At 48.2% G+C, this 14,133-nt stretch overlaps 1 protein-coding gene across 4 annotated transcripts in view; it reads right to left on the bottom strand.

Moving 5' to 3' along the window:
• RAVER2 (ribonucleoprotein, PTB binding 2) overlaps window positions 1-14,133 on the bottom strand; it is a 1,138,299-nt gene that overhangs the window by 46,642 nt on the left and 1,077,524 nt on the right. For 2 of the 4 annotated variants that reach the window (XM_069641987.1, XM_069641989.1), the window contains exons 13-14: window positions 13,816-13,851; window positions 13,602-13,733 (exon numbers count right to left, since the gene is read on the bottom strand). In XM_069641987.1, the coding sequence (XP_069498088.1) occupies window positions 13,602-13,733; window positions 13,816-13,851 (168 nt within the window). The remainder of the gene's footprint in view (window positions 1-13,601; window positions 13,734-13,815; window positions 13,852-14,133) is intronic. The other 2 variants (XM_069641988.1, XM_069641990.1) reach the window with 1 other exon arrangement.

Consider the following 14,133-nt stretch of genomic DNA (forward strand, 5'->3'; position numbering starts at 1 on the left):
ATGCAACCAGACACGGCTCTCCCCTCTGCCGAGATCCGAGCCAGCTGGCCCTTTAACGGTTCTGGAGCAGAGGCAATGAGCGCCGCGACTTCTTCCCATTGATGGCAATTGTAACTAGCCAACAGGGTGGTGGAATTCGCAATCCTTGCTTGGTAGGCGGACGTTGAGGCTACCTTTCTGCCAAACCCGTAAAGTTTTTTGCTCTCCTTGTCGGGAGGAGCTTCTGATGAAGATAAGGGCGTGCCAGCCCTCTTTCTAGTGTTGGTCACCACTAGGGAATCTGGTTTAAGATGTCCCTTTATATACAGAGGGTCAGACTGGGCTGCCCGGAAAATCTTTTCAATTCTGGGGTTGACAGCTCTGGTGAGGTTAGGATTCACCAGGGAAGGATCTATTCTTCGTTGGATGGATTTGAGGATAGGGATGGTCTGAGCGACCGGTCTTCTCTCTCCTACAAACTCCTCCGCGAAGTCCCTTTCCTCCTGTACACCGTGGGTGTCGATGTGGAAGTGTTCCGCTGCTCGAGCGAGAACCTCGTTAAGGAGGGGCTGGTTATCAACTGGAGAGTCAGTAACTGGGGCTTCGCTTTGTACTGGGGAATCTACTCTGTAAATTTCCTGCTCATCTTCTCCCTCCTCCAGGTCCTCATCCTCTGCATAGTAATCTGTCCCGGTTTGTTCTTCCATAATTGCAAACTCCTGGTCCTCTTCAGGGAAAACTTGTCCCTGATAACTGGGGAGTGGAGTAGAATATGGAGTGGAGTAAGGCTGAACCTCGAAGGGTTCAGGTCTTTCGACCCGGGGCTTTTTACTTAGCGGGATAGGATCGGAGGAGCCTGAGGGTGTGGCCCCTTGAGGGTTATATGAAAGAAAGTGTTCTGGGTTCTTATCATAAAAATCAGCCAAGGAAGACATCCTAGACATAACCCTGTCTATGTCTTCACTGGACCATTCCCTGGAACAGGGTATTAATTTAGCAGGTGATTTATTTTCAAGGGTAGACTTGTGTTTGCTTGTCTGCTTAGGCTTTACAGGGGTGGAAGGCTGTGCTTTCCGCTGTTTCCCCCCTTCTCCGTGCGTGGAAAAATGTTTTCCCTGTCCCTTGGGGGCCCCAGCGACTTTCGACGCCTGGCGTCGAGGGTCTGGAAAGGTATCTGTGTGCTTCGGGCGTGGGGCCTCACTGGTGTTAACCGCGGTCTCGGTATCTTGGAGCGCGGCCTGGGGGTGGAAGTCGTCTTCGTCTCCCGACGATCGAACTTCCGTTAGTGTGTGTAGCGAGGCACTCTTGGCAAGAGTGGATGATTGCCTTGCGTCGTGAGGCGATCTCGATCGAGAGCGCCCAGAGGACGCCGAGTCGGACCGTTCTTTTTGTGCCTCTTTCCGGGAAGTCGACGTCGTCGAGGTCCGGTTGGTCTTAGTGTGTTTAGTGTGTGTTAGGTGTGTAGCGCTTGCGTCGCCGGGGGTCTTCCCCATAGCCGCCTTGCCGGACGACCTTCCGAGGTCGGGGACCTGCGCTCGTCGGCTGTCTTTCGACGCCGTAATGCCCTCGCCGTCCGAAAGTACGGCGTCGCTGCCATCGCTGAAGGCGCCCTCCGCTGCCATGGCCTCCTGCCTGGCGTGGTGGGCCCAACGCTTTGTCGAACGGTCCTTAAGTGTCTTAGGTTTAAACCTACTACACGCTCTGCAGTTCGCTTCGGGGTGATCCCTCGGCAAGCAGAGATTGCACGTGGCGTGCCTGTCGACCCAAGGGTATTTGCGATTGCACTTGGGGCAGAATTGAAAAGGGGTACCCTCCATACGCACCTTAAGGCAGCGGGCTGCTAAGTGTAGGAATATATATAAATGTAACTATATATCAAGAGTGAAGAGTATGTACCACCCCCCACTCTCCCTACTTGTAAGGGCCGAGGCCAGCGGCCTACTAGGCCCGGGCCGAGGCCAGCGGCCTACCGAGGCCCAGATCCGTCGTGCAGCAGTCGACGGTCGATGACTTCTCCAGCCGTCGTCGAGGTTGAGGGTCGACGTTGGGGTGGGGAAGGGAATGAATAAGAATTAAAATTATAATAACAGCAAAAGTATGGCTAAGGCCAGGGAACTCCGCAAGATGCTTCCGACCAGTATGGCGGAAAAAAACAATCTGAGGATCCTACACGCGTGAGGGATCTTGGGTACATATATATATATATATCTCTCTCTCGCTCTGTGCCAGGGCACGGCCATCGCCTTTGGATCCAGACCCTGGGGGTGGACCAGTGCGGGAGGATCACCTGGGTGGGGGTCTTCGGGGAGTCGGGGTGAGGCAACCGATGGCGAAAAGCGTTTTTTCCCCTTTCTCCCACACCAGTACGCCATCCTCTATTATGGGATGCTCCCAACTACCCCCCTTTCTACAAAAACACTGGGCCGAGGAAGAGGGCGACAGAGTAAAGAGGCTAACACTTACGTATCTCATTAGACATGTCTCCCTAATCAGGTCAGGCAAGGTCAGACACTTGACTTTAATCACATACACCCGATACCCATTAGCTCTCCCCACACGGATAATAGGCGAAACAGAGACACAGTCTGAGCAAGGTGGAACACGAGAAGGAAAGTTCTTCCGGGGCGAAGGAGAACCCACTGGAGCAGGACGACCGATCAAGGGACTAGAGCAAAGGGTAGGGAAACCCTGAAAATTCCTGCAGGTCGTTGCCTCTGGAAAACCGTGAAGGATACGCAGAGAAAGCCAAATCCCAGTAAAGAAGAAACCTGCATTGTGTTTCAAGGATGCCAGCGACCATCCGGGGTGAACAACAGAGTTGGGCAGGCGAGGCCAAGCCGGTGGCATTAACCTTGACTCATGAATCAACGCCATAGAGACAAGAAAGGAATGCATGTTAGGTAAGATTTTCACAGAACTGGTAAATCTTCCTGACCTGGGTTAACCCCAGAACGTTTTTCTTTACTAGTGGGATATTTTTCCTTAATACCTCAGTGAGTGGGAACCTTTTTCCACACTCACATAATCTTTAACTATTTTTATGGGTGTCATTTTTAAGACTCTCCATAGTGTCTTTTTAAAGTTATCCTCTTCAACAATGTATTGTTAATAAGTGCCTGTTGTTGCTGGGTTGCCCTAGGGGCTCCCCTTTTAACTTTCTTGTGCTAACCTTGAGTGAACTATAGTTCCCATGGGTAGAAAGGATCTTTGGATCCCTTTTACATTTTGTTAAGTGAATCCAGCACACCCCACCTTATGTGGAGTGCTGGGGAGATCCAATGTATCCCCTTTCACTAAAACTGTAACAATTCTGTTACAGTGACAGGCTGTGTTCACAGATGCAGTAAAGGGACCAAACTGTGTCAATTTTTACCAAAATCGCCTGGTCTTTTTCGCTATTTTAGTGTTCGTCGTTTCTTGTTCCGTCCCCCGACATCCAGGGCGGGAAATTCCTTTGTGTGATTTTTGTGTTCGGCAGGAGTCCCCTAAACTCCCCGCCCAGGCTCCAGTCTGTCTGTGAGAGCAGGAAGTGAGGAAGGAGTCCAAAACTCCCCAGCACTTTGTCTTACGCCTTGCTTGAATGGGGACAAATCCCAGTGGGAGGTGGGGGGGGATGAAGAAGGGGGGAGGGGGTTGGGGGGGGCTGGCTGTCCTGATTGGACAACCAACCACCCCTTCTTGTAAAATGCGGGGAGCGAATGCAGAAGTTGTGCTATAGCCCTTCCTTCCAATCGACCTGGGTACTCTGAAAAAGAAGACCCCAAACCAGAGCATGGTGAGACCAACTAAACTCAAGAAAGCCTGCATTTTGAGCCATCCCATGCGTTGCTGCGACCTTGCGTTGTTGCAATACCCCAATACCCTTGGACCGCAAGCCGAATCTCGCTTAAACTTCGTGGGCATCCTGGTGGATCTCCAGAGACACGAATCGAGTCTGAAAAGTCCCCTCACCAGAGTGCTGGACCTTTAAAACAACGAGAATTCAACTGCATTTTTCTGTCTTCGTCTGTGCTCCTTGAAAAGCCGCCAAATCTGCAGAGCCACATTCAACCGCGAGGGAAACCTTGCCTAGAGCCTTCTTCATCGATGCCTGTTGCAAAGTCCCTTCTGAGGTCTTGTTTTCAGTCTCCATGACAAGGAATGCACTGACCGGGTATTTGGCTGCAGACCCTGAAGTTCTCCTGCTGCAAAATCTTCTTCAATGCTGAGGTACTGTGTTGGTTGGGTATGTACTTACCTTAAGCCTGTTAGGATTTCTGTGTAGCTGTGGGTTGTCTTCTGTGATGGGGCGGCCTCTCATCCAGTGCACCCAGTCCCACTGCTAGAATCCTGCTAGGGTGTCTTCTGCAAAGCCCCTGGACCCTCTTCTACTCTAAAGTAAATTACTCACCTGTTTGCCCAGTTTTTCTAAGGAACTCTGACTAAAGAACCTATTCTGACACTGCCTGTTGGTCACTAGTCCTAATGTCCCCCCTTCTGCCACTGAGAACACTCATGCTCCAAGAATAAGGGAAAGATTTTCAAGGGATTGGGACTTCTGCCTTGAAAAGGAAATACGTTTTTAAAAGTTACTTACTTGTAAAGAGTTGGTTGGTAACTGTAATTCTAAGAGTGAAAAGTTACAAACCTTCTTACTGATCTTGAATGTGTGATGCACTATTCTTAAAATATGGTTAACATCTTTTCTACCTTAGCAACTGTTTTGCCAGTCTAATAGAAAGTAGATGTGAAGGTATTTTACTCTCCTGTGATTCGGTTGTGCCTCTTCCCAAAAGTAAAGTGTTGATATCACCAGATTAGTCTTTGCGGTTAATTGTATGAGTGTCCCCCAACTGGGTCTTGCTTCCCCTGACTTGTTGCTAGCCTGTCCAGAATAAGTCTGCATTAGGTTGTTGCCTACCTAGAATAACTGAGTCAATCAGTAAAGTGTGACATTGGGTTTTACTTTCCCCTTCATTGTGAGGTTAAAAAGGTATGTGGGTTTTACTTACCTTGTGTTAGCTGTGTGCCATCCCAAAAATAAGTTATAAGAGTTACCGCTTACCTCAATCTGGGGTTCCCTGTTTTCAAAAGCACCTGTGATTGTATATAACATCCGTAGGTTTTACTCACCTAGTATAACTGTGCGTTATTAGGTGGCCTCTCCACCGGTTACCCAATACGCATTTATTGTTGTTTCTTGCACTGTGTTGAACTTGGCCTTTTCCTCCCCTCTCTGGATTCTCAAACTTAGGCGAATTCTCCCTGGTTCCATATTGAGCACTGTGAGATCTTTAACCCTGAGAGTCTGCCCTACTGCACAACTGGATTGCCGCTCGTTATCTTGTCCGCTTGCTCTGGTCTGTCTTCCCCCCCTCCCTCCCTTCCCCCCCTCCCTCCCTTCCCCCCCTCCTCTCCCACCTATTCTATGATGCTCTCTATCTCTCCTATCTTCTCTAACTGCTTCTCCATTGACTATCCTGCTCTCCTCACTAAATCTGGTAGGAAGAAGTTTAAAAAGGACATCCTGGTCTCCAACCCAGGCCTCCCTATCGCGGACCCCTACTCCAGTGCCTCCTCCAAGGAAACTCTCACCGACATCCTCTTTGTCTTGCCTTCACCTGGCCTATGGACCCTTCATATGGTCCCTGTGCTCGCTCCTTTCTCCTCTTCTCCCATTAATGGTAGCACCCGTCGGGATGTCCTCTTGGCCTCCTTCCACTCCTCTAAGGCCATCATTAATGTCTACGCTAATGGGACCGTCTTGGTGCCCTCAGGCCAACTTTCACCTCTTTGATAGACGCTTCCCGCGCCTCATCAACTTCCTTTCTTCTCCTGCTGTTCCCCCTCTTCTCCTCGGCTACCTTGCCTTCTCCTTCCCTCCCTGCCCCCTCTCGTGCTGCTTCTACACCTCCGCAGGGCATACCTCTGATCTGTACCCCTCCCCGGAAGTTCTTCAAGGATGGCAACCTTCTCCCCATTCCCACTCTTAACTCTCGCTCTGCTATCAAACATTCCTCTGATATCTGCCGCCTTCTTGAGGAGCTGGACCTCGATGTGCTCGGTCTCACTGAGACATGGTTCACGGCCAGCTGTCACCAGCTTTGACATACTCCTACCTGACTGCTACAAGATCCTCACCGTGCCCAGGTCCAACCTTGCTGGTGGGGGTGTTGCCCTCATCTTCCCCGAGTGGATTCCTGCCTCTGTCACTCCTACGCAGACCTACTCCTCTTTTGAATGCCTTGTCTGCCGACTCTCTCTCTCTCTCTCTCTCTCCTAGCCATTCTCTTACTGTGGCTACTATCTATCGGCCACCTGGTCAGATTTCCTCCTTCCTCTCCGAGTGGGCGGCCCTCTCCTTCTCACTCTTGGCCTCAACCACTCAACTCCTCTTTCTTGGAGACTTCAACATCCACCTGGATGCCTCCTGTCCACCCTCCGGACACTTTCGCGACGTCTGCGACTCTCTCTCACTCTCCATTCTCCCGTCTGGACCGACTCATTCTGCAGGGCACACTGTTGATGCTCTGATCTCCTCTGACCTTCCCCTCTCTGTCCCTCTCTCCACTCCTCTCTCCTGGAGTGATCACTTTCTCCTATCCTGCCACCTCACCCTCCCTACCCCTCAGGCCAAGCCACCTTCACCACTGCCAACCTCCTTATCGGTCATCCGACCCATGAAGTGCGTGTCAGTTGAGGCTTTCGCTGCCACCTTCTCACCCCACCTCCCCCTTCAGCTGACTCTCACCCTGACACAGCCCTAACCACTCTGCTATATCTGATACTCTTGATATCCTTGCCCCTGTCATAATAAACCGCCGGAAGCCCAAAGCCAAATGTAACTGCTGATATGACTCGGATCTCGTCACCCTAAAACGCAAGTGCAGGGTGACAGAGAGGAAATGGCGTGCTTCATGTTCATCCTCTGACAAACTGGCCTGCCGCCTGCTCCAAAGGCAATACCGGCTCGACGTTCTTATCTGCGGCATCTAACAACTCGGCTGAACTCTTTAAAATCTGCAAGGAACTGGCCAATCCTGCCGCAGTCTCTACCTCTCCTGTCCCCTCCCAGGCCCTCTGCACGGCACTGGCTTCTGACTTAATTTCAAAAACTCAGGACATCCTGTCCTCACTCTCCTCCTATCACCTCCCTCCCTCTATTCCTTGCTCTTCCTCTGGCCCTTCTGCTGCCACCCCTCCTTCTCTGCCTTTCCCCTTTTCTCTGCTGACGAGGTTTCCAGACAAGTCCAATCTATGAAAGTCTCGTCGAAACAGGTTCACCCCTGTTCCTCCAAACTATCAAGGACCACATCGACTCCCTGGCTCCTGCCCTGGCTGACTTCTGCAATCACTCCTTCACCACTGGAGTCTTCCCACCCCCCCTTAAGCACTCCCTTGTGCACCCTCTTCTTAAGAAACCCTCTTCCGACCCCTCCTGCCAGGCTAACTATCGCCCAATCTCCATCACTCCCTTCCTGGGCAAGCTCCTGGAGAAACTGGCCATCTCCCAGCTTAATCTCCATGATGAATCTGTGGGTTGTCTTAATGACCATCAGTCTGGCTTCAGAGCTGCCAGAAGCACGGAAACTGCTCTCCTGAACATCGTGAAGACCTGCTCTCCAACCTTGACTCTAACACTCTGTGTGTTCTCATCTTGCTTGATCTCTCTTCTGCCTTTGATACTGTCAACCATGCTATCCTGCTCAACCGTCTCCGTACTTACCTGGGTATCACTGGTCAGGCTCTGGCGTGGCTGACTTCTTTCCTCTCAAATCGACCCTCCCAGGTCCAACTGGGGTCCTTCCTCTCTGACATCTTTTTCTCTACCTGTGGTGTCCCCCAGGGATCTAACCTCTCTCCCTGGCTGTTCAACCAATATCTGGCACTCCTTGCCCATCGCATCGCCGCTCTCTGCCCCAACTTTCAGTGCTATGCGGATGATACCCAGCTCATTTGCAGGCTACCCTCGGCCTCCTCTTCTCCTTCCCTCATCTCTTGACTGTCTGTCTGCTATCCAGGAGTGGTGTGTCGCCAATGACCTCTGCCTTAATGCCAGTAAGACTGAGATTCTACTCATCGGCAGACCCACTCCCTCCTTCCCTGCAGCTCCCTGGCCGGCCTCTCTTGGCCCTCTTCCTGCAAGGCAAAAAACCTTGTGGTCATCTTCGACTCCACACTCTCCTTCTCTCCTCACATTTCTGATGTCTCTATGAAGTCACACTACCAGCTGCACCCCCTCAGAGGTATTCCTCCCTTCCTCTGCTTCCCCCAGAATCTCACTGTCTCCAGAGCCCTGGTTCTCTCTAAGCTGGACTACTGTAACTGCCTCTATCTAAATCTGCCTGCCTCTACTCTCCGCCCTCTGCAACTCATCCAGAACAGGACTGTGAGACTTGTCCTTGGCCTCAAGCCCAGGGACTGTATCTCTCCAGGACCGATATCTCTGCACTGGTTCCCAGTGGCTGCGAGGATTAAGTTCAAAGCCCTCTGCATTGTCCACAAGTCCTTCCGGGGCCAAAATACCTTCAACTCTCTCTTCCTAAATAACTTCCTTCTCGAGCTCTTCGCTCATCCGCCTCCAACTCCCTCAGGGTCAGCCGCTTCTCCAAGCAACGAGTTGGGAGAGTCTCTCTCCCCGGCAGGGGCCTCCCTCTGGAACAGCCTTCCTGCCTCCCTGAAACTTCCTGAAAACCATCCCCGGTTCCGGAAGCACCTCAAAACCTTCCTCTTTGCTTCTGCTTTCTCTCCCCTGCTAAATTCCTGACTGAAACTGCACTGAATCTGCGCTGGGCCACTCTCACTGATCTCGGTCCCTGGCCCAGCCACCCTCCCCCTGCACTGCCTCCCTGGCAACCCTTGCACAGCAGGACTGTCTCTGTATCCCTACAGCCCCCTTCCCAGCACTTGTCTGCACTTACCTTTCACTTGCCACCAGCTGGCCCTTTATTATTTATCTTGTTATTTTACTACTCCTGTACTGCACTTTCCCTTCCCATCTTCCCATGCACTTGCGCAATCTGAATGACACCTGGCCTAGTAAGATCGTTGTCTGTCTTCCTTTTGTCCCCCCTCCCTGCCTCATCGTGCCTTGAAACACTTGTGTAAAGGCGCGTTACAAATGCCATATCATATCATATTATGAAAGTAGTTATAGGTTTTTACTGCACCTAGAATAAGTGTTCCACTCTTCACCAAAAGTATATTGTCCAGTTTACTTATTAAGTGATTTGTTCCAAGAGTCACTGTACAACTGGAAAGGTCTAATGCCCTTGCATTACTGAATGCAATTGTAAAAAGTAATCATTGGTTTTTATTCCCCAAGAATAGGCTTGACCTGAATACGTATGAAAAGGTTTTGACTTCCCTAGAACTACCGTTAGGTACTTCAAATAAGGTCATACTTGGGTCTGTATACTTTCAAGTATAGTGTTGTGTTTTTATACTGTGATTTCATATAATGTTTTAGTGCTTACTTACCCCTTATCTAGGCCTACCTGTATTTAAATAAATCCTTTATTTTTTACAATACAAAGTGTTTCAGTGTTTCTTTGGATCATTTGTATTACAATTTCACTTGTACTGATTCTACAGCCCTCTCTCCCTCTAAGCCTGGCTGCTCGGTCGACGCTACCATGAACTCAGGTGATACAGCCTTTTAATAAGAGTGGAGTCTTGTACTGCGCCTCAGTTGAATGGTTTTACTAAGCCCTTAGTTGGACTTCAGAAAAACTGTCCTAACAATGCACACCACCGGTGAGTTAGTGACAGACATGCAAGGCTGGTTTGTGTCAAGGAAAGATTGAAGCTGCACAGTGTTTCTCACAATTGAAGGTTGCGTGCATGCTGATGAGACACGAAGGAATGCAAACCAGTAGTGAACTTTTAAGTTATCAATAACTGTGAAGCCAGTGATAAAGAGTAGCGGAGTGGTCCGGTGAAAGGAGTAGCCCACTCAAAAGTCTCAGCAAAATGTTTGATGTCTTGTTATAAAGCAGCAAAGTTAACAAACTCTGAAATGCTCAATGGTCAAGATTAACCCCGACAAAGGGGGAAGTGAAAAGGTGAATGCTTTAAGAGAAAGATTCATTTGGACTTGGCCAATCTCCACAGTGTGCATTTGGGTCTCCTAGGAGACTAAGCACGGAGTTTCGGGCACCTCCCTCACTTACTTCTCCCCCACCAGACACCCTGGAGCCAGAGGTGGGCTTTACTCATGAATCCCGCCAAAAGCAAAATGAACAAAGGGACCAGGGTTTGGCGTGGAGAGTAAATCTCAAGAAGGACCTTTCCACAAAGAATTGGCAAAAAAAGAAGGCCTGGGCCATTTTGACAAAAACGGCACCCTTGGGTGCTTTACCGTGGCTGTGAACGCAGCCCGCAGTAAAATCCCATAATGGTAGTAAAACGTAAACCACTGCCATTCAGCGAGGAAAGGGTAACATTAATATGTTACATGAGAAACTATACAAAGATAGTAAGATAGTGTGTGCTGGGTCTAAGACGTTACAAATGTAAGTAAAGTCAATTTCAATTTCCTGCTCTGGGAAACAGTAGTTTATCCCAGAGAAGGTATTTAAACCTTGGGGAAATCTGAAAGACTTTCCTGTGTCACTGCACTGAAGGTGCTGTGTGACACAAAGTAAAAGATGATGCCTATGGAGTTTGTCAGACTCCACAACCTAAAGAAACCACAGTACAAAAATCACATTAAAATATATGAGAGTGGGGAAAAAGAGTCTCACTCTCTCCAGGTTAAAAAATCAAGTACTCAAAACCCAGCAAAGTTGCTGGGGGTCTCTAAGGTAGAGGGAATTAGCAAATGTCTGAGAATTCTCCCAAACGGGGGTTACTAAGTCCCCTTTCCTACTTACTCATGTAACATTTATTATGTTACCCTCACTACTTTTAATGGCTGGTGGCAGTGGTTTAATTTTCCTATCATTGTGCATTTTTACCGCAGGCTGAATCCTCAGCTGCAGTATAGCACCCATGGATGACCATTATGTCAAAATGGGCCAGTCTTCTTATTTTCCCATTTCTTGTTAGTGAGGTCTTTTGAGGGTTTTATTCTGCGCGACAAACCAGGTTGCTGTCAGTGCTGAAACCCGCCTCTGTCTCCAGTGTGTCCGGCAGGGTAGGAAGCGAGGGAGGTGCCCGAAATTCCCTATCCTTAGTTTCCATGTTTCCCTGAATGCACCCAGTGCTGATTGCCTGGCTGACCTTGCAGGACAGCCACCCTGCTGTGTAAGTGACAACTAGGCTGTGCATGAATGGGAGAAACCTGCATAGAAGGAGAGGATTCTTGAACTGAGGGCAGAGTCGACCATTGGATGAAACATCCGACAAAGGAATCGTGAAGAGAACCTTGCTGCATCCTACTGGACCGTTGAACTGTCCGGTGAAGCCTTGCTGCTGTGCTGAAGCTCCAATTCCGAACCGAATAGAGAAGCCCGGAATGGACAACTTCTTCCCTTGGTTTAGTGGGACCAACTAACCCCAAGACAAACTTTACTGGAGGACCTTCCCCAATTGGCTGTACTTCCTTGCTGCTGCTGGAACCGAGTGCCAGGGGTCGAGAAATCCGTGGTCGAGTGCCTCGTCTTTAAACCTGACCGAAGCTCAAGGAAGATCCTGAGAACCCTCCCGAAGCAGGGCAACCCAAGCTCGAGTCACCTCGCCAGAGTGCTGGATTCAAAGAGTGAACGAAGCCCTTCAAGTGTCCAAGAGCGGCATGGTGCTATTTGCCGGTAGCTGAAACCGCGAAGTGCTACTGACCTGAAAAGAGACTGTAGCCACTGCCGACCTTCGAACTGCAGTGCAGGAGTCCTCCAGCTTGTCCCCACGCCTGAGGCCTAGGAACCCAGGATCTGCAAGACTGAAACCAGAACAGAAGGCAGCTGGATCCTCTTCTTCCAACATAAGGTACTGTGCTGATTAAGGGGTACTTACCTCTTGTCTGTAGCTTGCATTATCTCACTTGAGACTTTTGCACAGCTGATATCAGCTCTACCCGTCACAACCCTAACAGTTTGTGGTTCAACAAACTCTCTAACTTTGTGCAAGACGCTATCTAAGAAGTTCCTCAGCTCCATAGACATTGTTCAAATTGACTTTGACTCTCCTGACCCATTGACTTTGATTCAAACTGTCCCTCATAGGTGGTACATTGGTTTAACTAAGTATTACTAGGAAAGGTTTTATCTAGACTTCATTGGGAGATTATTGAAAAGTGCTCACATGCTCTGAGAACCTGTTAACCTTTTTCCTTCCCTTAACCTTTCCTTTCCACAACCTCAGAATATTACCAAGTATAAAAAGTGTTATATAAATGCCAATACTGTTCTAGTTACCCCTGGGTGTAGGAAGTGTGTATGAAGCGTCTCTAAAGAGTATCTACTTGCTCATCTTGATTATGAGAAAGTGTTATGAAGTGTATTTTGATTGTTGCACATTGCCCTTTTTAAAGAATGCTTATTTAAAACGGACTTAAATAATTATTTTACTAGAAAAACTTGAGTGCAAGTGTTATTTGGATACTTGTATGTGTGGATGTCGATGCTACAGCTCTAATTTACCCCTCTTGAGATAAGTCTGGCTTCTCAGTCACTCTACCAATAGGCGGGTTACCTAATACCAAGAGGACAAGACTGGTGTAGTCTCCCACAGGGCCACTGCATACAATCTTGCCTAACAGGTACAGAACTACCAAGAGCAAGAAACACTGGGGCAAATAAAGAGCTGAAGTGAACGCCGAAGTGGTCCTGCTAAGGTCTATAGTAAAAGCCTTGCATATTCAAAAGTCTTCGATATCAGTGAAAGGTCCAAGCCCGACTGAGGGAGACCTGGAATATGAAATAAGTTAGAGGAAGGGGACTCCTAAAGAATGAGAATGAAGCTTGGGCAAGGGAACCCCTGCAAGTGCTGTGATTGCAAGGTCCGAGCCCGGCGGAGGAAGATCTACGTTGAATCAGATACTTTTTGATTGAAAGGTCCGAGCCCAAGAGAGGAAGACCTACGTGAACTTTTGTTGAACTGTGAAAGAACTTTAGGAAAGCTGGACTGTGACTTGAACGTGGACCCACGTTTTGAACTGCCTTTTTTTCATAACCTGAGCCAGAGTGTCATCCTGTTTATGGGGGCCGCCTTACTCCTTGCTGTTAAACATGGGGAGGAGAGCTGACTCAGCTACCTTGAGTTTACAACACTGAATTTCCTTTGCATACATATTTCCCATAGAGCAGGCATTAGGTTTTGTTAGTATAGGCCATTTTGATTTGACAAAGAGTGACTAGGACTATGTTTTCCTTATTTTCTGATGGTAGAGACTACTCCCATCATAGCTATAGGGCTATGCTCTGTACAAACTAGTTGTTGTGTTTTTCTTTTGTTTTTGTGCATCTATCTCCTTTCCCTGTTGGTTTTCTAAGAGCTTTTTGAGTTGGGTTAATGGAATTGAAACAAAAGTTTTTTACCCATGTTAAAACTGTAGATTTTTCAATAAAATAAAAAAAATAGGGCAAAGTAGGAGTTTTTCCAACCCCAAGAATTTAATAAAGGTTTTGAAACTTGTAACTCTTGTGTCAGTATCATATATCATGCCTCCCGTGCAAAGACTACTGATATTACATATTAACTTTTACCTTTGACAGTAGATTCTGTGCAGTTGATTGTAAGCCGTCCTGTGGCTGAAAGGTTTCTTGACTACCAGCATAATATGTCGGCATCACTTGTAAGTAAGTATTGTAGTCTCCATAGGCTGTAGCGGATGGTAACTAAACATAGAAAGCAACAATCATGATGCTGAATTACGAACAACAGTTGTCATTTTTGTGCAGTACATTTTTACAAACTTACTTGATTATAGTAATCGTTAGTTCCTGGTGGACATGGCTACCAAAAAAGCAAAAATAACAAGTTAAGAGACATGATTGGAGAAATAAAAATAGACCATTATTATGGTTTTGAAGAAGCGTAGAAAAATTCTTAAACTAGGGGACTTTCATAACTAGTGACTTGTAGAGAGTATAACTAAAAGGAAACATTTCTATCTGACAGTAGCTTTGTGACTTCAGAACTCCTGTCCTGCTGTGCCTAATTCTCTCACCTAATGACTGTTGAAAATTGCTTCTTTTTTTACACTATGAATAATGCGGCCACCGAATATGGTCATGC

Source organism: Ambystoma mexicanum, chromosome 1q, assembly GCF_040938575.1.
Source record: "Ambystoma mexicanum isolate Mex_15411 chromosome 1q, UKY_AmexF1_1, whole genome shotgun sequence".
Taxonomy (NCBI): Eukaryota; Metazoa; Chordata; class Amphibia; order Caudata; family Ambystomatidae; genus Ambystoma; species Ambystoma mexicanum.